This window comes from Python bivittatus, unplaced genomic scaffold (genome assembly GCF_059951505.1).
Source record: "Python bivittatus isolate LINGU-HERP-01145 unplaced genomic scaffold, Pbiv_v1 ctg000700_np1212, whole genome shotgun sequence".
Taxonomy (NCBI): Eukaryota; Metazoa; Chordata; class Lepidosauria; order Squamata; family Pythonidae; genus Python; species Python bivittatus.
In genome coordinates, this window is record NW_028277098.1 from 69014382 (window position 1) to 69038412 (window position 24031).

A 24031-nucleotide genomic window follows, 5' to 3' on the forward strand; every position below is an offset into this window, starting at 1 on the left:
CCAAATTACCTTCAAATCTTACCTTTCCCAACACAATGCATGAAGTGATGCTGGAAGAGAATAGTCATAAAAAGATTGTTGGCATGGGAAAAGCTCAAGGTCAAAGAGAAATGAAACATGGTGAACTAATTGGACAGATTATAGGCTGCGTGTTTCAAGTGTAGACTATTTATAAACCTCATTTATATATTTTTCTGCTCACATTTATTTTGTACTTTGGATATCGCTGAATAATACAGAATGAGAATATTGAAGAGCTTGAGTGATTATATATTATCTATCAGGTATCAGATTATAGTATTTCATAGTACCTTGTTTTTTGTTTTTATTACAGGCAAAGTCATCAACAAAGATTTACGTCATTATCTAAGCCTACAGTTTCAGAAGGGTTCAGTTGATCACAAACTGCAACAGGTTATCAGAGATAATCTTTACTTGAGAACTATCCCATGTAAGTATCATGTTAACATATTCCTTTGGAATAAATATCAGATTTGAAAGGAAACATTAAGTAATACATGATTTAAGGACATGATATAAGCTAGCAAAACCTGCATTCTGAAATTATAAATAGTGTCACTGGGAATTTCATCTTCATTCCCATGTTTTTATTGGTGATTTACTATATTTCATTATGACTTTTTCTCAACAGAAATATGGTTACCCAATACAGTGGTACCTCGGGATATGAACTTAATCCGTTCTGTGACGCTGGGTGTATCCCGAGTTGGTTGTAACCCGATGCAAATTTCCCCATAGGGTTCAATGTAAATCCGGTTAATCCGTTCCCCCCTCCGAATTTGGTCGCACCCCGAAGCAAATTTTCCCATAAGGTTCAATGTAATTACCGTTAATCCATTCTGGCGTGTGCGGATCACGCGTCAGGGGCGGGAAAACGGCCAGGCGCGGCGCGGCGGGAAAACGGCTGGGCGTGGCGCGGCTTGGCGGGAAAACGGCCGCGCGCGGTGCGGCGCATCAGGAAAACGGCCGGGCGTGGCACGGCGGGAAAATGGCTGGGCGTGGTGTGGCATGGCACGGCGGGAAAATGGCCGCGGACCACGTGTCAGGGGCGGGAAAACGGCCGCGGACCACGTGTCAGGGGTGGGAAAATGGCCGCGGACTATGTGTCAGGGCGGAAAAATGGCCATACCCCGAGGCGGAGTTCGCACATCGAGGTAAATTTTTGCGGCCAGAGCTGGTCGTAACCCGAAAAGTTCGTTAGTAGAGGCGTTCGTATCCCGAGGTACCACTGTAGTACTTTTCTTCCCCCTGGAGCTACTTGCACGTTCTCCCATCCTACCCAACAATCTGATCCAAAAAAAAAAGATTTATTCCAGTAGCAGAAACAGTTATGTTAATTGAATAGCACCTACTTTTTAAAATTTATTTTTAATTTTTGATTTGGTTGTACAAGAATTATTAGAAACATTGGTTATGCTAACTCTTCATGCAATCTCTGTAGTTTACCAGATGAATTCTGCTAGTTTCGCTAGTAAGTTTTTTAGTGGGTAATATAGTCCTTCCCCCACAGTGCATGTAGAGGAGATCATGAATTTTCCACTGCTGTTAGCAGGAAGAGCACTAAGTGATCTTCAGGAGGTTGCTAGGAAGAGGGGTGATGTATTTCTTTTTCAGTCTCTGTCTCTATCTTTTTATTTGAAGGGGCAGATGTGCATGTGTATGCAAATTGGTATGTGAATTTATGTGACCCTTGTGCCAACTCAGCAACATGTAAGGCTCTCTGAGCCAATAATGTTGCCCATCATGGATCCACAGCAAAATATCTCCTACTAATTTAAAGCGAATTGCTTACTCACAGCTCTGATTCTTCAGGTAGTAAAATTGGTTCTGTTCCTGTATAGAGTTCACAAGTTCAGTAGTTGACCTGTTGGGTGAAAATGCAGCCTGTCCTGCTATCATTGAACATGCCAAAGGACATTTACTCCACATCCTGAGATAGAATAAGAGGGAAAAGATGTCAGTCTGCATGAGAATGGAGTGTGGGTTATGTGAGTACACAGATGACCATTTGAATAACAGTTAAAAAATAAGCAACCTCTTATTCTTGTGATTTTGCTGCATTATCCAGGGTACCATGCTGTACTCATAGGTGATCTGTTCCTTACATATGCAGTGAGGATAGAGGGGCTGATTGTTCTTGCCCAAAAGCTTATTTAGAAAACATCCAAATAATGTTCGGTGCAACAGTGTTCCTATTCTAATATTTTGAAAAATACTTAATGTTTTCAGACATTCCCAGTGTGATTTTGTAGATTTTATGGGGCCAAGTTAAAGCTCCTAACCCAAATACATGTATGCCCCCGTTCTTCTACCCATGTATGCTGGGAAAAGAGATACATTCATTGCAAAGAGAAATAATAAATTGAAGATTTCTTTGTATCAGAAATGGGAAGGACATGAAGTTTAATAAAACAGATTTTAACCTGAGATATATTTTTTTCTTGTTTTCCCTCCTCTTTTTTTTATGGAGGGAGGGGACATCTTGCCAAGATCCATATGAAAGAGAGAAGATCTCCCATAAAGTGGGGGGGGGGGGCGCTAGAAAGAATTCTCCATGTGGCCAACAGGAGAATCCCTTACTTTTTCCCCTGTAGCAATAATATGAAAAGGCTAAAAATAAATTTCCCATAATCCCAAAATTAAAGCCAAATTTTACTTAATAAATCTCTCTCTGGATGTTTTATAGGGACTCACAAGTGTTGCAGTGTATGGTTTGAAAGTGTTGCAGTGTATGGGTTTAGAGTTAGGGTTTACAAAGCATGTATTGAAGGTATACCAAAGAAAATGAAAAATTAAAATCAATCAGAAAAATTATTTATCCAAGAAATATTCCTGCTCCCTTTTGCCTGCCAGGCAAGCAGGAGCAGTACAGAAGTTTAAAAGACAAACTAATTTATTTGAAGCCATAATATATTCACACAGAAAGAAGACAGTTTAGCCAAGGTCAAGAAATTCACATTCCTTTGCTCGTACGCATACACACATGGAGACTTCTTTGCTCCCTCTTCCTCCCGTCTTCTCCATTTCCTCCTGTGCAAAGTAGGCAGTATATAAAAGTATAATTTGGAGTTTTATTAGCAAACTGATTTCTCAGGAAGAGAAGAAAAGGAATCAGATGGGGAAATGCAAGTTTCTTGAACGTTTTCTGTCAGCAAGTTGAGGAATTCTGCTGAGGGCACATTGTTTTTCTGTTGCCTTGGTAAAGGGCCACATCTAGTTACTTTCCGGTAATTTAAAAAATCCAGTAATTTTTAAAACTTTCATGTAGTCAGGCTGATAGTATCAGGCAAGAAGAATTCCTTTTACAAGAGGGAAAAGTAACTTCTTGAAAGTTCCAGCTTAGTGTTGAAGCATGTCTTGAGGCTAGGTACCATGTTCCAAGGAGTGGAATGAAAGAAGGGAGATCATGCAGATAAGATAAGACAGTGGGGCAAGGAAAGAAGAAGGTCAATACATATTTGCATAAGAGATCCAGCAAAGAGATTAAGTTTCCACTGGGTGGGACTTTTGATTTGAAAGTTTGTAGCATCAAAGGTGTTGCCTGCAAAATGTGCATTTGAAATAACTGAGGGTTTAGAATTTTGGGGAGAAAGGGGAGGGGGTTAGACACAGAGTGGCAACTTGCTGCTTTGCTTCCTCTCTCTGGCAAGTGCACAGTTTCTGGCTCTATACACTGGTTGACTTCATCTCCAAAGGGACTCTTAATGTCCCAAACCAATCAGCACTTTAAAAACTTTAGTCAAAATTCTGTGCAATGAATTTTTAATTGTGTGGGTATGTAAGCTGCCTTTGCTGAGGTTTCAAGATGCCATCCAATTGTCTTGGCTCTAGCAAATTCAGTCCTTCCCTCTTTCTATACGCGAATGCAACTGGTGAGATGGTATCTCAAAATTGCCACTACAAAAATTGCATCTGCCACATGATTAAAATCTACACAGCAGGCTGGTTACTTCATTCATTCTGGAATTATTCTGTTGTGTTTTTGGACCCCCTTCCCTTCTATCTCCCCAAAATTCTAAATCCTGTTATTTCAGATTTTATCTATGTGGTTGCTAAGAGTTGACACCAGGTTGATGGCTCATGATCAACTAATCGAAGAGGTAGCTCTTATATTCCCTCTGCAATAAAAAGAGGGCCAGCGTCTACTTCAGCTACAATTTACTTCATAATATGGACCCTCTCCTAGGAATAAACAGATTTTGCTTTTCAGCTTCTTATGCAACCTGCAGAAAGTGCTCCTTTGAGGACTTTATTTATTTATCTATCAGATTTGTCACCACCATCTCGTTGAACGACTCTGAACGGTTTACAAAACAGTTAAAATCAATTAAAATTACAAAATTGTAGAGTCCTTGGGGTTCACTTCTATTAATTACAAAATTACGATCTGCTGTTAAGACTTAGGGCTTTATACATCAAAACAAGAATCTCCAAATGGGCTTACAAAGCAACTGGCAACTGGCAACAAACCTTCAAGATTTGTTGATTCAGCATGGAGGGAGAAATGTTGTGACATTTCCTAGAGGTGCCATTTGTCACCCATGCCACTATATTGTGGGCCATGTGCAATTTTTAGCTTCTTTATTTTTATTTTTTTGCAAAGTTTATAAGTGATTCCAATTAAAGCCAACTCTGAGTGATGTACAGTTGCCCATGTATGTGTGTGTGTCTATGTAAAAACAGAATACCATATTCAGTGGACCAAAAATTAAAAGTTCCTCACCAAAAAGAGCAGCTATATAGTTCTGGCCCCTGCAGTCTGATGGAACAAACACGTTTTAATGTACTTTCTAAAAACCATTATAATGTCTGAGGACAAATCTTGAAGGGCTAGCTCACAAAAAGTACATTGTAGTAATCCAGTCTTGAAGTTAACAGTACATATATCACTGAAATCAGGTCTCTCTCTCTCATAAAGGATACAATTGATCAGTCAGCTGAGGCTGATAAAAGGCTCCCTTTGCCACTATTGTTATGTGCTTATCCATTATCAGTTTTATATCAAGGAGAACCCACAAGATTGCAAGCCTGTTAATTACGTGTGAGTGCAACCCCATTCAGAACAGGACTATCAGCTGAACCCAGAGTCCAGGCTCAATAATTCTGTCTTCTGTAAATACAGGTTCAGCTTGTTTTCCCATATCCAGTCTTTTATCATTTGGAAGCTCTAGAGACATCCACCCCTGAGCTTGCAGGAAAGATGCTGTTGTTATGACTATCTTTTATTACTTTTTGCACTGTTTTTGTTTTTAATCCTTCTGAGCCACCCTAAGTCATTGAGAAGTGGGGTAGCCCTAGTATTTTAACCAATAAATAAATAAATAAATAGCATACATGTTTGATTTTAATTTGGTTTAACATCTGTTCCTGCTACATATTTAGTTTCATATAAAGAAGTACTTGTGATTGAATATGTTTTTATTAATATATAGCAGAGTGGCAGACACCTTGTGGCATGAATCTAGGTCAGTTTTCTGTAACAATTTGCAAACTGATACGATTAGAAAACTTTACAGCTATTTATCGTCATCCTGCCTTTTTTATTCCAGGCACTACAAGAGCTCCCAGAGATGGGGAAGTCCCTGGAGTGGACTATAACTTTATACCTGTTGATCAGTTCAAAGCATTGGAAGAAAGTGGAGCTTTGCTAGAAAGTGGAACATATGATGGTACGTGTAAAACTTATCACTCAACCAGCTATTCCTAGATTAACATTTTTGTGAGATATAATTACAGGTAGTCCCTACTTACTGACCACTCATTCAGTGACTGAAATTGAGACAGCACTGAATGAGCGGTACGTACGACTGGTCCTTGAAGTTCTGGATGTTACACCACTCCCACGGTCACGTGATCGCAATTCGGGTGTTTGGCAACCAGCTCACACTTAGACGGTTGCAGTGTCCCACAGTCACATAATTGCCATTTGTGACCTTCCCTGCCACCTTCCCACAAGCAAAGACAATGGGGAAGTCAGCAGGGAAGGACGCAAGTCACTGCAGTAAGTCCCCGTGCCGGGCCTTCCAGGGCCTCCTCAACCCACAACAGCACCCCCGCAGTCCTTACCTGGGACTCCCGCTGCTTCCCACTTAATGACTCATGTGTCTTGGGATTCTTTTTTTTTTTTTAATAATATTTTATTGAAATTTTAAAATTACAAAGTTGAAAGTTAGAAATGAAAAAGAAAATTGAAAATACAAATTATAAAGAAAAGGAAAAGAAAACGTGAGATAAAGTAAAAGAAAAAGAAGAAAGACATGAAAAATAGATAGCTTCCAATCTGTCTCTGGTCTTAAAAATAATAAGAGTGTCATAGGTGCTAGTTTTTAATCCATTAAGTAGGAATAATTCTTTGTCCAAACATATCCCATTACATTTATAATCTAATCTTCAAATCCCTATGTAAGCTTCGCCCCGCCTGCATTTTACAAGTAGTCCATCAATGGTTTCCATTCCTTAAGGTAATAATTATTTGATTTTTCCTTTAATAAACAAGTCAGTTTATCATTTTCTGCCATTTCCATCAGTTTTAGCAACCATTCTTGTATTGTTGGTAGTGTCTGGGTTTTCCAAAATTGTGCATACAAAAGTCTTGCTGCGGTAATCATGTATTGAGTAATTCTGATAAGATGCTTTCCGATTTGAAAGTCCATTATCCCCAACAGGAATAATTCTGGTTTAAATGGAACCTGTATTTGTAGTATGCTCTGCATCAAATATTGTATTTGAGTCCAAAATTTCTTTGCAATTTTACATGTCCACCACATATGGTAGAACAACCCTTCTTGTTGGTTACAACGTTGGAAATTGTCCCATACATCTTTGATAAACTTTGGGGTGTCATATACCATTGACACAACATTTTATAAAAGTTTTCTTTCAAATTATAACATAAAGTAAATTTTAATCCTTTAGACCACATATTTTCCCATTGCTGCATATGTATATTATCTCCAATATTTTTTGCCCATTTAATCATGCATTGTTTAACTTGTTCTTCAACCATTTCTTCTCTCAACAATAATTTATACATTTTTGCTATTAAGTGCTCATCTGTTTCACATAGTTGAATTTCAAATTCCGATTTATTCTGTTCAAATCCAAATTCTTTTTTATCAATTTTGAATTTTTCTTTATATTGCATATTAGCCATTGAAAAGTATATCCTTCTAAAACCAATTGCTCTTTTGATTTAATTTTATATTCTCCTTGTTCTTTTTCTAATAAGTCTTTATATCTCATCCATTTATTTTTATCTCTTGTTTCAGTTCTATAAAATGCTTCTTGTATAGAAGTCCACATCGGCATCTTAGGGCATAAAAGTGGTCTGCATTTAGTCCAAACTCTTAATAAAGATCTTCTAATATAGTGGTTTTTAAAGTCTACATTAACTTTGACTTTATCATACCACAAATATCCGTGCCATCCAAATCTCAAATTATAACCTTCCAAATTTAATAGTTTTTCATTTCTCAAGGTAATCCATTCTTTAAGCCATACTAAACAGCAAGCTACATAGTACAATTTCAAATCAGGAAGACCCAAACCACCTCTTTCTTTCACATCTTGCAAAAATTTATATTTAATTCTTGTTTTTTCCCCTTGCCATATAAACTTAGAAATGTCGCATTGCCATTGTTTAAAGAGTGCTTCTGAAGTCAATATTGGAATTGTCTGGAAAAGATTCACGGCAAAATATTCATTTTAATCACCAATATTCTTCTTAATAATGACAATTGTAACTTTTCCCATTGGTCTAAATCTTTTTTAATATCTGTCCAGAGTGGAACATAATTATTCTGAAATAAACCAGCATTCTTAGATGTTAAATATACTCCCACGTATTTTATTTTTTTCTCTATTGTAAATCCAGTTAGTTCATTCAGTTTCTTCTGTTGATGAAAATCCATATTTTTAGTTAAAACCATTGTTTTTTGTATGTTTACTTTGAACCCTGCTAGTGACCCAAAGTCTCTCAATTTTTGCATTAATGATTCGACCCCCTCCAGTGGGTTTTCTAAAGTAATGACTAGGTCATCACCAAAGGCTCTTAACTTATATTCTTCTTTTTTAACTCTTATTGCCAAAATGTTGTCATCTTGTCTAATATCTTTAAGTAATACTTCTAAAACCAATATAAATAATAATGGAGACAAGGGGCATCCTTGTCTTGTACCTTTTTGAATTTCACATGGTTTAGTAAAGTCTCCGTTAATAATTATTTTTGTGGTTTCTGGTATATATATTGATTTAATCCATTTAACAAAGTTTTCCCCAAATTTCATAGAATCCAAAACTTTAAACATAAAGGGCCAGTTTAAGTTGTCAAAGGCTTTTTCAGCATCCAAAAATATCAAAGCTGCTTGTTTTTCATAATGTTGTTCCAGGTATTCTAATATATCCAAGACATTTCGGATATTATCTCTAATTTGTCTTTTTGGTAAAAATCCTGCTTGATCCTAATGGGTAAATTTTACAAGAATATTCTTCATTCTTTCCGCTAAAATTGTTGTAAATATCTTATAATCATTGTTCAATAGAGATATTGGTCTATAATTCTTTGTCAAGGTCAAATCCTGTTGATCTTTTGGAATCAAGGTAATATGGGCTTCTTTCCAAGTTTCTGGCATTACACCTGTGTCCAAAATTGAATTCATAGTCATTTGTAAAGGAAGACAAAGCTCTTCCTCAAAATATTTATAATAAGCCGCTGATAAACCATCTGGGCCAGGGGCTTTTCTACAGTTAATTTTCTTAAAGGCAGTTGACATTTCCTCTAATGTGATGGGATCATTAAGTAATTTTCTCTGTTGATCAGTGAGAATAGGTAATTTTTGTTTAGACAAATATTTGTCAATATCATCTGAATGAACATCTTGTTTTTTATATAATGATGAGTAATAACAAAAAAAGGCCTCTTGAATGCCTGCATTATCCATTAAAGTCTTCCCCTCGTGTTGTATTTTCGAAATTAATATTTTCTGTCTTTGTTTACGCAATTTATAAGCTAGCCATCTACCTGGTTTATTCGCAGATTCAAAATATTTCTGTTTCATAAATTTCAGCTGAGTTTCTAATTCCTGTATCATTAACATTGACATTTGTTTTTGTAAAAATTTAATTTGTGTATTCAAAGTCTCATCCAGTGGATTGTTTCTCATCTCAATCTCTTTGTTTTTAATTTAATCTAGAATCAATTGCATCTTCTCATTTCTTTCTCTTCAACTGTGCATTATATTGAATAAAATAACCTCTCATGTAAGCCTTGCTAGCATCCCAAACAATCTCTGTGTTAGTGCCTTTATTCATATTCAATTGAAAAAACTCTCTTATCTTTTTTTTTACAAGTATCTACTATTTCATTTTTCCGTAAAATTGTCTCATTTAGTCTCCATCGAAATGTACTCTTTTTCCCTTTAATAGTCAACTTAACAGGATTATGGTCTGAAAAAGTCTTAGATAATATTTCAACTTTAGTAACATCCATCATCAAAGTTTTAGAAATCAAAAACATATCTGTTTGAGAAAAGGACTTAAATCTCTCAGAATAATATGTATATTCCTTGGAATTTCCATTTAAAAGTCTCCAAATATCTTGTAAATCCAACATGTCTTTCAAATCAAAGAATGTTTGCGGTAATTTTCCTTGTTTAAGTATCTTGGGATTCTGACAGCAACTGGGACTGCCGGGATTGTCGTCATTAAGTGATTCAGTCGTGTGACATCGTGCTTTACAATCCCACTCCCAATTGCCATCAAGAACTACTTATTCTTCCCTACCATGTCCTAATTTTGATTCTGTGGTGGTCATCCTTTAAATTCTCCTTTCCAGAAAATATTTACTTTGCTGCTTATTTATAGACTTATTTATAGTATTTTAAAAATATGTTTGTAAATACATTTTTTCCAAGTACACAGATAAAATGTAAACAGCACTTATATATGGATCTCACATAGAGTTATCAAGAATAAAACTGATGAACTGCTATTGTTTGTATTACATTTCTTATATGAATGCAACATGTTACCTTTTTCCATATAAATGAATGGCTGTCATGCAGAACTTCTAAAACATGATGTATGAATCATCTTTTACCTATGTGTATGTGTGTGTGTGCGCGCGTCTGTCTGCCTATCCCAATTACTGTATTTGCTTTATTCTTTATGGTGTTTTAAATAAAATCAGAGATTTGTCTTCATTCCTGCCTTCAGCACAGTGTGGTCACTGGTAGCTATTGATACGTCTGAGCTGTTCAGAGAAATTGTTTAAGATTAACCAGAATCTTAATCTATATTACACTTGGTTTAAAATTCTGTCTTTTGTATCTGATAATCATAATGGCCTGGTTTAGAAATAACACAAAACTATTTAGGATTAATTGAAAACATTCAAGAATAATTTTAGCAGTCAAAAAAGAAAGTGTTGCGTTGCTTGTTTATTTATGCCTTGGATGATAAAGAGATATAATCAAATGGCTGTCATTGATCGAATATGTTTGTGTGTGTAAGCATAGCTTTAAAGATGACCATTGTTATTGCATAGCAAGTTGTTTTTATGCAGGAGTGGAAACTTATTTTTCAGGCAGAGACTGTATTTTTAAATGTTTTGTCAGCAGCTGATGGCTCCAAATTCCAAGCACTAATAATGTTACCAGAGATGATACTGGTTTATGACTTGATTTTTGTGCAGTTTGGAACTTTGCTTTTTGTTTGCTTTTAAATTTGTATAGATCTGTCTATATATCCATCCATCCACTCATCCATCTACATACATACTTACATACACACACACACACACACACACACACACCAGGTGATGGCTTTTATTACTATACCTGGATACCATATTAACAGTTGATAAAGGCACTTGATATGGATTTAAATATTTTACAAGGGCAAAATAGAGTTACAGTTTCAAAATATTAAAATACTGGAGCCCTGGCAATCTCTTTTGTGCTATGTAGAATTTCCTTATTAAGGTTGCAATGATTAATTAAGGAGTAAGAAGTCAATTGTTTAATTTTTTGTACCAAGACACTTATTTTATTAAAAATAGTGCTGAGATCCCTCAAGTGAAACAACATACTATTTTTAGCTTTCTGAGGTGTAATTGAGTATTGAGCTAATAGCTTTATTTGGAGAACAAGCTGCCATATGAAAGAATAGAAATAATCCTCTATCCACACATTTTATTTAATATTGCCTTTGTGTGAATTGCTGTTTCATCTTTCTGCACAAAAATGAGTTTGTTCTTGGTTGCAGCAACCAAAAAATGTACAGATTCTTCTGATTAATTATGATCTACTGTATATTGAAATAGAATTGGTTTTCATTTTCATTAGCTTTTTTACAAGTTTTTGAGATGGTTTTATTCTGGAATATTAGTGAATATAAAGTAAAATAACATATCCTTTGTTTAATAGAAGGCTCATGTAGGGCAGCTACTTTGGGATTAAGTGCTTTATATTGTTCAACAGCAATATCAGAAATAGAGTTGAATTTGAAAATTACAGTATTTTGGCAGGTATGATGTATTCCTGCAAAGCAGATAGGTGAATTAATCATACATGTATTATAGACACATCTATAGCATTAGATGGTCAAATATATAGAAATGGAAAGTTATATTTTTTGGTTCCTAAAGGGGCATTTGTACACACATTTACCTAGGAGTAAGCCATATTAAAATTGAGTCATGTGTTTGAGCGACAGAGGGTATTTTGAATGTTTTGGCCTTTAAAGTATAACAACCTTGTTTATTTATAGATACGTGTTGCTGCAGTAGATTGTTAAAACTCCAGATTTTTTTCAGCTGAATATGTAACATACATAACCTGCACATAATTATTTCAACATCTGTAAGAACACATTAGGATGCCCTGACCATATAAGGGATCCTAGGTATATGTAGACAGGTTCTTATTGTTATTTATGAGCAGTATGTTTGTATACATCTAACTCTGCCTTGGAATCCTGGATTTGTTCTTTCCTTCTTCTGGCTTTTTTTGCTTCAGATTAATGCAATAAAAGCATATGCTGGATGTTAAGATAAACCAGAGGTTTATCTAGCTACTCTCACTGTCAAGAGGAGCCAAAAAGGCATGATCAAGGACTTTGTACAATGATGATTGTAAATAATAATCCGGGAGGCTATCGTCTAAATTGTGTCACTTTGTGTTTCCTGTGGGAAAAAAATAGTGCAGGAGCAGCAGTCTTATCCAAGGAGTGATTATATATTTAACTTAACAAAGTATCAAAGATAACCCTTAAAAATATAAGATATCAGAATACTTGACATCCAGATAAAATAATTTAAAATCTGCCTACTGTTTTTCATTTTCAAATTATTGAATCTATACAGTGGTGTCCATAAGTGTTGAGATCCAGGATATTTTCTGAAGCAAATATTCAGAAACTGTTATGTAAGCAGAGAAGACAGAAGCATTCCTTAAGCCCTGGGAAGGGAGATAGTATAAAGAAGAGATTCTTTCCTGACTCACTGGAAAATGGGGGGGGGGGGAGCAGGGAGGAGGAGAAACACAATCAAGTTTCCAAGTTTCTGTTATTAATGCCTGTCTCAATAAAATATAGTTCTAGTCTTACTGTGGAGTCTGTTTTCTGATCTGGTCTACCTTGGGCTGACAATCTTTTTGCAGTAATGTCAAAATAATGGCACTTGTATTATGCTGTTACTGTGCAAACTCCACAAATATGTATTTATGTCACATCTATCACTGTTTGCCTCTTCTTGCCTTTGTGCAGATGCACATGAACCTAAACTGATTATGCAGACTTATTATTTATTCACTTATTCTATTTTTTATTATGTTTATTAGATGGGTGGCTATATAAATATAAAGAATAAATAAATAATGTTTTATTTAATAAATGTATATGGCTGCCCATCTTAAATACATGACTCTGGGAGTCTAACAATTAAAAACAGAATAAAAACAGAATAATTTTGGTTTTGGGTTATTAATGCCTAAACATAATAACAGGATATTAAGCCTAAACATTATTTAATATCTATATAAATAAGTCTTGCAACTGTTTTAAATTGTCAGTTGAGTTTACATGTCTTGATTACCTGCAAATAAATTGTAGTAGTTACATGTAAATTAACTGATTCTTAGGATAACAGATAAGTTCAGGAATGTTAAATAAATTTAATGAGAATGGACCATTGCAAAAATCCTTATGACCATCTTTTTTTTTTTTCTGAATATGTACGTATTCTTTCTTCTACATATATACATTTAAGGTAATTTCTATGGCACTCCTAAACCTCCAGCTGAGCCTAGTCCATTCCAACCTGATCCAGTGGACCAGGTGCTTTTTGATAACGATTTTGACCCGGAATCTCAAAGAAAAAGAACAACATCAGTCAGCAAAATGCAGAAAATGGACACTTCTCTTCCTGAAGAAGAAGAGGAAGAAGAAAAAGTAGCAGTTAATGGTAGTGGAGGAACAGGTCAGTTCCTGTTTTTTACTTTGTAAATACATATTTACTTACTTTGTAAATAAGTATTAAATGAAAGTTTGTTAGATTGTTTCTTACATTGTTATATTTGCAGGCTGATCCTTGCCTATTCATTTTAAAATTAAACAAATTACTTGGCAGTTGTAATGCGTGGATTCTGGACTAGGAAGACACTGGTTCAGATAATGACAGGAAACAGGCAGCTCATTAGATGGCTTGGGCCAAAGATTTCTCCGTTCTGTGGATAACTGAATTTTTTGTATGACATTTGTTTTACTGTAATGTTCCATGAGCTCCTCCTCAACCCATATCATAGTACTGTTTTGAAGTTTTAAAAAAGTTATGGTAAAGATTTTATTTCTTTGATATTGGATGAAAAATAGGATATAAATGTAATAACTTGTAATACAATGCTTTTTTTTTTGTTTATAAGAGATTCCCCCTTTCAACATTTTGAGGCTTAACTTGTTGAGTTCATTAAATGTCAACACATGCAGATACACACATACTAATTCAGGTATTTTAAAAATGATTGTTTTCAGTGTCCTTAGATTAATGTACTTTAAATTTGTCCAGGGATAGGTATCCTCTCAGGGCCAAAGAAATGTTTGGAATTTTGAGAGAACACTCTTTTGAAATGACTACTATGGGATATTTGTCTGTTCACAAAATGGTTGCCATAATGGGCATTTCTGATTTAAAAAAATAAAATAAAATTCTCAAATGATGAAAAAGCTTTCTAGGGTTCTCTGTACCATTTCAGTGGAAACTTCATAGGCCCCAAAGACATTTTTATAAACAAATAGGATGCTAGAGATTGAAAATTTGCTTTGTAGCATGTACTTCCTATTTTGTTTTTTAATTAAATAAAAAAGGTGGGATAGGGGACCTGGTTGGTATAAGGGAAATGTCTAGGTACAAATTATGCTGCTTATCTTTGTTCTTATGGATTCTGTGACATATTCAATTTACCTTTGTGTGAAGCAGAACAAAGCTAAAACAAATGATTTTCTTTAAATAATTGCAGAAGGCAAAGAGCGACATTTAGAGTCTTCTGACTGGATGAAACCTGTTCCTAGTTACAGTCAGACAAATAGTTCTGTGGATTTCAAAAACTATTTATCGAGGGAAGAAAATTTAGAGCCTCTCCCCAAGAACTGGGAAATGGCCTACACAGACACCGGAATGATCTATTTCATTGAGTGAGTAGAAACTGGTATTGTGTGCATTTAGAATTATCAAATCAAGAAGATTGTTAGTACATTAAAAGGAGTTTAAGCTGATTAATTTATGCTAACATGCTAATAATATAATCAATATCTACCTAAACCAATGGTAGAAAAAATGCCCATGTTCCAAGGTTTATTTGGGGAAAAAAAGGTCTTCTTCATTTTTCTCTATCAAGGAAAATATTTTCTGTCAAAGAAGATGTATTTCCCCAAATCAAAAATCTCTGTAGACTGCTCAGATCAATGCAATTGTATAGAATACATTTTTTGTAAAAGACAAGTCTGTAAAAATCCCTGAGTATTTCAAGTAAATCATTTTAAAATATTTTAAAAGTTTTTATAGTTTATATTTCTAAATTCATAGCTTTAATGCAGGACTATTAAATCATGTGTCAATTTTAAGAACTCAACTTCTCATTTAAATAATGAATCTACCATTTATTTTATAATTATGCTATGAATTGGATAATTCAATACCCTAAAAAAGTATGCAAAATTCTCTACCTTTATTTTGGATAATTCCTGTTTTGTTACTTTTAGAAATGTCCTTAAAAACAAGCTGAATAGAATATGATTTGAGACCTATTATAAATAGAAGGCACATGTGTGGTTTTGTTTCATTAGTCTGTTTCTTCTCTCATAAACTACACATACACCCACACAAATCATGAATTCATCATTCACTGAATGCTGAAGCATTAGTTATCAGTATTTTCTGACAACTTTAACCTAAGTTAACCCCATTCAAAACAAATCTGCTGTTTTGTAGAAAAACTAAGTAAACTGTGACTATGAACACATACCTCTAAAACAGATTTTGGCTGTTTAACAAGTTTTTCTCTTATATAAATCTGTCATTTTAAAAAAGAGCATGATTCAAGCATATTTTAGCAATGCTGAAACACAGTTCATCCATTTGGTTAACTTTGTCAGAAATTACAAAATATTTTTCAAATAATTATGGATTAAACATATTTAGGGTTCTATTTTGAAATATTTAATAAAAGTGAAATTACATGCTTAGGATTTTTTCTTCATTTGTGTCATCACATATAGCTGTTTCTCAAATAAGAGGTCATGTATGCAGGACTGTGGACTGTCTCCATGTAGCTGCATAAGTGTGTGTGTGTGTGTGTGTGTGTGGAGAGAGGGAGAGGACACCAGTGACTGAAGATGAGTGTAACATGTTTCTATAATAATATATGAAGGGGACTTTTTATGTGTATTTTCTGACTAATTACTCCGTCTCCACAGCCACAATACAAAAACTACCACCTGGCTGGATCCTCGTCTGTGTAAAAAAGCCAAAGCTCCTGAAGACTGTGAAGATGGAGGTAAGCTCAGGATCTTACCTGTTACCTAGGGTTCGGTTCATGTTTGTTGAAAGTTTTGGAAAACATTTTCTGCTGTTAATAAGGTGGACTGTATTAATCAGTTGCATATCACTTCTGCTTTATGGTCTCTGATTCACAGACATATATCACATCCATGTAACCTTGTTGCTCCGTCTCAAACATGCCTATCAACTCTTTCCATAGCAAGGATCCTCATATCTCCTTCTATATCTCAAGGTCAGTCTGCAGCTGGGGCACCCTGAAGATGCCTCCCAGTGCTCTTCTCCAGAAGTGGTGGTTTCGCTCTTATTCCAGCTTAAAACCTTCCATCTGGACAATCTGCCATACACAACACCAAACTTCTTCAGCTTGTTTTTGACCACCACAGCATTAATATTTATATTTGAGTTGATCATCATTCTGCTTTATTGAATTCTTTTGTTTCTTAGAATCAGAATATGTCCTCCCACTTGAGGCATCTGACTATTCCAAAATGCAGGGGCTGCAAATGAAAAAACATTGTCTGTGAGCTCCCTTCCCACTTCCCCTTTACTTCCCAGGCCTGCAGAACTGTCAGTAGATTTTGATGGGGTGTGAATATTGGATTATCTGGATAACACTGGAATTGTACTGGATAATTGTTGACAACCAGTGCAACAACCCCAAAGGAGATGTTATGTGGCTGTGGCACACAGATTCATTGATTTGTGGACTGCTTTATTTTGAACCAATAACAGTTTCCAGTTCCCTTCAAAGATAGCTGTATGTAGAGTAAACTGCAGTAATCCAGTTGGGTAGAAATAAGAGCATGAGTCACTATTGCCAATCCTCCTTGCTTTCAGTAGAACTGCAGTTTCAGTCTGTTTTGTTCTCTCCTATCTGGGGTCCCCAAAAAAAGTTCAGGTCTTCTGTTGTTTTTCTGCCTCAGGCTAGGCTAGCAGTATACAACAGAGTACCATCAGTGAACTTATGCTGTCTCACCTCAAACTGATGGATGAGCTTTCCCAGTGATTTCATATAGATTTTAAATAGCAAAGGAGAGAGAATTAAGCCCTAAGGGATCCACAACTCAGTGCCCACCTTTCCTCTCCCACTGGCTTTTGATTATGTGCCATCAGATTGAAGTTGGCTCTTAGTGACCACATACAGTGGGGCAAAAAAGTATTTAGTCAGCCACCAATTGTGCAAGTTCTCCCACTTAAAAAGATGAGAGAGGCCTGTAATTTTCATCATAGGTATACCTCAACTATGAGAGACAAAATGGGGGAAAAAATCCAGAAAATCACATTGTCTGATTTGTAAAGAATTTATTAGCAAATCATGGTGGAAAATAAGTATTTGGTCAATATCAAAAGTTCATCTCAATACTTTGTTATATATCCTTTGTTGGCAATGACAGAGGTCAAACGTTTTCTGTAAGTCCTCACAAGGTTTTCACACACTGTTGCTGGTATTTTGGCCCATTCCTCCATGCAGATCTCCTCTAGAGCAGTGATGTTTTGGGGCTGTCACTGGGCAACACAGACTTTCAACTCCCTCCAAAGGTTTTCCATGGGGTTGAGATCTGGAGACTGGCTAGGCCACTCCAGGACCTTGAAATGCTTCTTACGAAGCCACTCCTTCGTTGCTCAGGTGGTGTGTTTGGGATCATTGTCATGCTGAAAGACCCAGCCACGTTTCATCTTCAATGCCCTTGCTGATGGAAGGAGGTGTTCACTCAAAATCTCACGATACATGGCCCCATTCATTCTTTCCTTTACACAGATCAGTCGTCCTGGTCCCTTTGCAGAAAAACAGCCCCAAAGCATGATGTTTCCACCCCCATGCTTCACAGTAGGTATGGTGTTCTTTGGATGCACCTCAGCATTCTCTCTCCTCCAAACACAACGAGTTGAGTTTAGACCAAAACGTTCTACTTTGGTTTCATCTGACCATATGACATTCTCCCAATCCTCTTCTGGATCATCCAAATGCTCTCTAGCAAACTTCAGACAGGCCCAGACATGTACTGGCTTAAGCAGGGGGACACATCTGGCACTGCAGGATTTGAGTCCCTGGCGGCATAGTGTGTTACTGATGGTAGCCTTTGTTACTTTGGTTCCAGCTCTCTGCAGGTCATTCACTAGGTCCCCCCATGTGGTTCTGGGATTTTTCCTCACTGTTCTTGTGATCATTCTGACCCCACAGGGTGAGATCTTGCATGGAGCCCCAGATCGAGGGAGATTATCAGTGGTCTTGTATGTCTTCCATTTTCTAATTATTGCTCCCACAGTTGATTTCTTCACACCAAGCTGCTTGCCTATTGCAGATTCAGTCTTCCCAGCCTGGTGCAGGTCTACAGTTTTGTTTCTGGTGTCCTTCAACAGCTCTTTGGTCTTGGCCATAGTGAAGTTTGGAGTGTGACTGTTTGAGGTTGTGGACAGGTGTCTTTTATACTGATAACAAGGTCAAACAGGTGCCATTACTACAGGTAACGAGTGGAGGACAGAGGAGCCTCTTAAAGAAGTAGTTACAGGTCTGTGAGAGCCAAACATCTTGCTTGTTTGTAGGTGACCAAATACTTATTTTCCACCATGATTTGCAAATAAATTCTTTAAAAATCAGACAATGTGATTTTCTGGATTTTTTTCCCCATTTTGTCTCTCATAGTTGAGGTATACCTATGATGAAAATTACAGGCCTCTCTCATCTTTTTAAGTGGGAGAACTTGCACAATTGGTGGCTGACTAAATACTTTTTTGCCCCACTGTAGATAGATTTTCTCCAGGAGTATCTGTCCCCAACTGATCCTTCAGGTCTTCCACTGATGCACGTATTCCTGCTGTACTTGAATCCAGCCACCTTGCTGTTGATCATCTTCTTATCTTTCCTTTCACCTTTCCCAGCCTTTGTTTTCTTGGCTATCAATGGAATTTTCAAGAGTCTTTTGCAACACGATTCAAAAGCATCAATACTCTTTCTATGCTGCTATGCTTTCAGTGCTTCTTTGCTTTCTATGCTACTTCTTCAAAGTATAACATTCCATAGAACATTACAGGGAAAACCGCTGTCTGCATGATTCTGATTTTTGTAAATATAGAGACATCACAGTATCTGAATATATTTTCCAAGAACTTCATGGCTACTCTGCCAAATGCTAGTCTATGGCTTATGTCTTAATTGCAAGTTCCTTTACTATTGACTGTTGAACTTAAAATGTAGAAACTATCCACCGCTTCAAAATTTTCATTGTCAGCTGTTTGGTTGCTGTATCTATTGTCTTTAGTTTGGTCTTCTTTCTTTTAATCTTAGCCCCATTTTTTCACTGTGCTCCTTAACTGTCATTACTAGAACTTTCAGCTCTTTTGCATTTTCGGCTCTCAGACTAGTGTCATCAGCATAGTGTAGGTTATTGATGTTTCTTTCTCTAATTTTAAAACCATGCTCATCTTCTTACAGTCACACTTTCCTCAAGGTATATTGTGCATATTGATTGAATAAATAAGGGGAGAGAATAGTGCTGTCTGACGCCTTTGCCAACCTGGAGGCATGTGTTTTGCCATGTTCTGTTTCTATGGTGGCTTCCTGTCCTATGTGTAAGTTTCACATGAGAACAATAAGATGTTCTGGGATTTCCATTTTATTAAGGGCATTCCACAGCTCACTATGATTGAGACATTAAAGGCCTTTTTATAGTCAATGAAGCACATACTGACTTATTTTTGGTATTCTTTGACTTTCTCATTTACCTAGCATGCATCAGCAATAATGTTTTGTGTTCCTCTGCTTTTCTAAAGCCAGCTTTAACAGTTGACTTTCCATGTAGGGATTTAATCTTCATTGGATGTTCCTAAGCATCATTTTGCTAGGGTGCAAAGTTAAGGATATTGTACAATCATTTGCACACTCTGTTAAGTGTCCTTTCTTTGGTATTGGCATGTAGATTGACCTCTTCTAATCTGTTCACCACTGTGTCACTCCCGTCTCCCACTGGTTGGTACCTCCTAATCAGGAAGGAGTGGAACTATTGAAGTAATGCTTTTAATTATGTTCAGGTCAGGTTGTCTGAATGTTAGACAGCCAAGCAGAAAATTAATCCCATCCAGATGTCTGATACAATCCCATTCAGATGACTGACTCCCTCACTGTCCTGGTTCCCAGCCCTGATAAGAGGGTCCGGAGGATGCCATGATTGATGGCATCAGATGCTACTGAGAGGTCTAAAAGGATTGATCAGTGTAAACAGTGCTGTTTCTATCCTGTGACTGGCTCTGAATCTGGACTGGAAGAGACCCAAATAGCTGTTTCTTCAAGGACTATGAGAGAGCAATCTTTGCCTATCTCTTACCAAGACCATGAGCCACCTATGATCATCTCCAATCAGAAGTGCATATCCAGCTGCATATAAGCCCATACCTTTCTTGAAGGTAATACATTTTTTAAAGGCCATGTAACAGTTAGGAGGGGCTGTGTACTTTATAATAAAAAATGTTTGTTATGAAACCCAAACGTACTCTTCCTGGCTGCCACCATCTCTTATAAAAGGTCTATGATGAGGGCACTTTGTTGTTGTCCCTACCATCCTCTCAACTACCTTCCCTAAAAAGAGAAGGGTTAGAGTCCAGATGATAGTTTTCCAAAACTGTTAGGTGCAAAGAATACTTCTTTATGGAGGAGGCTTGCAACCACTTCTTTCAAGCCTGGTAAAAACACCCCCTCTCCCAAAGAGGTGTTCATAAGTTCCTGAACCTAGTTCACCACACTACCTTTGGCAACCAAAAGGAGTTGGGAGGTGCATGGAACAAGTCCAAACATGACTGACAACATACTACAGAGTATTTTCAGCAAAGGTTTGCACTAACAAATCACAATGACCAGGTAATAGCTCTTCTCATTCATCATTCATGAATAGGGAATGGACAACCTTAAACAAGGCTACTGGATGACAGCTTGTCGACACAAGGAAAGAAAGAGTGCTTGCTGTTCTAATCACCATGATGTAGGCTGAAACATAAACTCATACCATACTCTATCAGATTCACTTTGTGTATTTCATTGAAGCAGTGGAATCTCTTCTGCTGCTTCATTTCCCAGAGGTTTTCAGTAAACCAAAGAGCCCCCTAGGATCACCCAACAGTGAAATATTTGAGCACTTTATGATGGACAGCAACAAAAGGAAAAGGAAAAAAGACTATTTTGCTCCCTGATTAAGAGGCAAGGAGCTGAGGATGAGTCCCCCACCCCCCTGGGTTAAGAGAAGAAGGAGGGGAGAGCTGCTTCCCAACGTCCTCCAGTCCCAGTGAGAGCCAGGTGGAAAATTGGAAGGAGGTAAGGGTAGATGAAGCCAGAGGAAAGTGGAAGTAAATAACCAGGCTGCTCTTTGAGAAAGATTGCATGGGGAATTGTATTGGGTGTGTCTGAACATAGCTGCCTGGTGTAGTGAGTTCATATTAAATTGATGATTATCCAGTGTGAGTCTGGGGGCTTGTTAGAGGGGAGCTGAATAGCGTAGTAGTCAAAGATGGAAAGGAAAATGATGGTCACAATGGACATATGGAAGTATTGTGGAAGATTGGGTTGGGAGGGGAGGGGGGAGCCATTCCAGGGAAAGAGAAATTAGAAATCTAGGGCCCATCTCTACTTCAGGCTTAGCAGTCTCGCCTTGTGAGCCAGATAACTAGATTGTTAGATGCCTTGGTCTCAGGATGATGCTTTTGAATGCCAGGTCTGTCTAGTAATCCATGATGGAGTTGTAGACTAGATGGCAGACCTGGCTTATATCACCAAAACCTGTCTGGATGAGGAAAGGGGTGTATCCCTCACTGATATAATGTACTGGATTAGTCCAGGCCTAAGGGTAAGTGAGGTGGAGTGGCAGTTAAGTACCAGGAAAACTTGGCGTTACCAGGAGTATTATTCTGTGGGTGGTCAGATATGATACTTTGTGAGGCCGGGCCAGAGGTACAAGTGGGGATGTTGCTATTGTACTGTACTCGCAGCTACATTGCAGCACTCCCTTGCAAGCTGCCACTCTCACTGCAGGGGGTAGTTACGGATTTTAACATCATCTCTCTGGGGTCAGAGATCACTCAAGAATTCATGACCACTAAGACAACCATGGGCTCGTCCCAGGTCATAAAGTGCCTGACCCACATAGTTGGCCACATTTTAGTCTTGGCTTTGTCATCAAAGTAGCAGTGACATGACCTGATGTTAGGAGACGTTTCCATCAGTCCCTTGTCATGCTGATCATTTTCTTACAACCAGAGCCACTAGTGTTCAGGGAGAATGTGCCAAACTGAATAGCCCTCCCCAAGTGCTTGATAAATGCAGAAGATTTCTAGGGGGCACTTGAGGATTTCCCAGCATCTTGAAGGGAAGTTTTGTTGAATGTCTTATTAGTCTCTGGAATATGGAGGCAAGCAGACAGGCTTGCTAGATAGGCTGGTTCCTGAGTAGCCTCTCCACACCGTCCAATCTCAGACCCCTTGGTTTTCTGCGGCAGCACAGCAGATGAAGTGTGTAAAGAGATGTCTGGAGCAATGTTAGCAGAGAATGAGAAGCAAACATAATCAGACACAGGTCTGAGCTCATATCTGTTCCTGGACTTTGGCTATCGGGTGGCAAAACAGATTTATTTCTCCATCCTTATTATATCTGCGGATTGTCAGCCAGCTGCACTGTTCCAAGATAACTATTCAAGGTGAAAGATAGGCCAGAAGTTCCAGTCAGCGCAAGTTGCAATAATTTGGATGGTCATTTCATGGATAAAATCACTTACATTCTCCTTGAATTGAATGGTGGGTAGACAGGATCCAGTGAGATGGCAGAGATAATGACTTGTAATGTTATCTGGAAGGTTTTGAACCTGTGGAACTTGCGGAAATACATAGGGAATTCACCCAACTCCTCTTGGTTGGTTAAAGTGGCCAGGGACAGGGCAGGGAGCTGGATCTAGGCAATAGTCAATGCCTAGGAGGGGATGTGCCAGCAGCCTTGAAGAAGATACTGGTTCACCTCCCTGCTCTTGATTGGATTGTGTTCCTGCATAGAGAGTAGGCTTGCAATCTGGGGGTCGTCCTGGACTAATGTATCCTGCTGGAGAAACAGGTCAGGGCTGTGGCCATGAGGGCCTTTGCCCACCTCTTGCTGGTGCACCAACTGTGGCCTTGCATAAAACAGAGGGCACTAGAAATGGATTCTGATGCCCTTATTATCTCTCATATAGATTATGTAATTTGTATTACATGGGGTTGCCCTTGAAGACCACCCAGAAATTTGAATTCAGTCAAACTGCCCCTCCCATATGCTCATGGGCAAGTTACATTATTTCCATGTAACACATTTGTGGATGGAGCTGTGTTAGCTACCTATGTGTTTCTGGGTGCGATTCAAGGTGCTGGCTGTCGTCTGTATAGCCAGATATGGCTCATGGTATGGATATCTTCAAGGCAGTCTAATTCAGACAGATTTTGCCTGTACAATTCAAGTATACAGAAAATGCCTGTTGAAAGTACAACAGCATTGTCTGATGGTGTTCCTTTCCTTTGGAACAGCTTGTTCCCCAGGAGGGGAATAGTGCTCATTCTCATGTTTTTCAGAAGTTTCTAAAAGCCTGGCTATTCTAAAAGGCCTTTAAATCATGGCTGATGGTGAGCTGCCAGTGTCAGATATATAATGTTTATATATAATATGTAATGTTTTGATTTTATTGTATTTATTGTTGTATTAGCTCATACAGCTGTTGTTCTTTCTAAACTGATTAGGTTCCTCTAAGACTGAAGTAGTCTAGACACTTCATAAATTAAAAAACAAATTAAAATAAATTTGGTTCTTGTTCATCAGCCCAGTGCATGGATTCTTCCAAGGCTAAAATAAATTAGGATACTAGTGTGGTTCTGCAAAAGAAAATGTACTGTCAAAATAAATAATATATGTATAAAAAGAAATTTGATTTGCCTTGCCATCTTCCAAATCAACCTTGG

General features: G+C 37.4%; 1 protein-coding gene across 2 annotated transcripts in view; it reads left to right on the forward strand.

Moving 5' to 3' along the window:
* Positions 1 to 24031, forward strand: part of MAGI3 (membrane associated guanylate kinase, WW and PDZ domain containing 3) — a 140322-nt gene that overhangs the window by 43978 nt on the left and 72313 nt on the right. For both annotated transcript variants that reach the window (XM_088154398.1, XM_088154399.1), the window contains exons 2-6: positions 335 to 451; positions 5571 to 5690; positions 13286 to 13495; positions 14532 to 14706; positions 15988 to 16067. In XM_088154398.1, coding sequence (XP_088010524.1) covers positions 335 to 451; positions 5571 to 5690; positions 13286 to 13495; positions 14532 to 14706; positions 15988 to 16067 — 702 coding nt within the window. The remainder of the gene's footprint in view (positions 1 to 334; positions 452 to 5570; positions 5691 to 13285; positions 13496 to 14531; positions 14707 to 15987; positions 16068 to 24031) is intronic.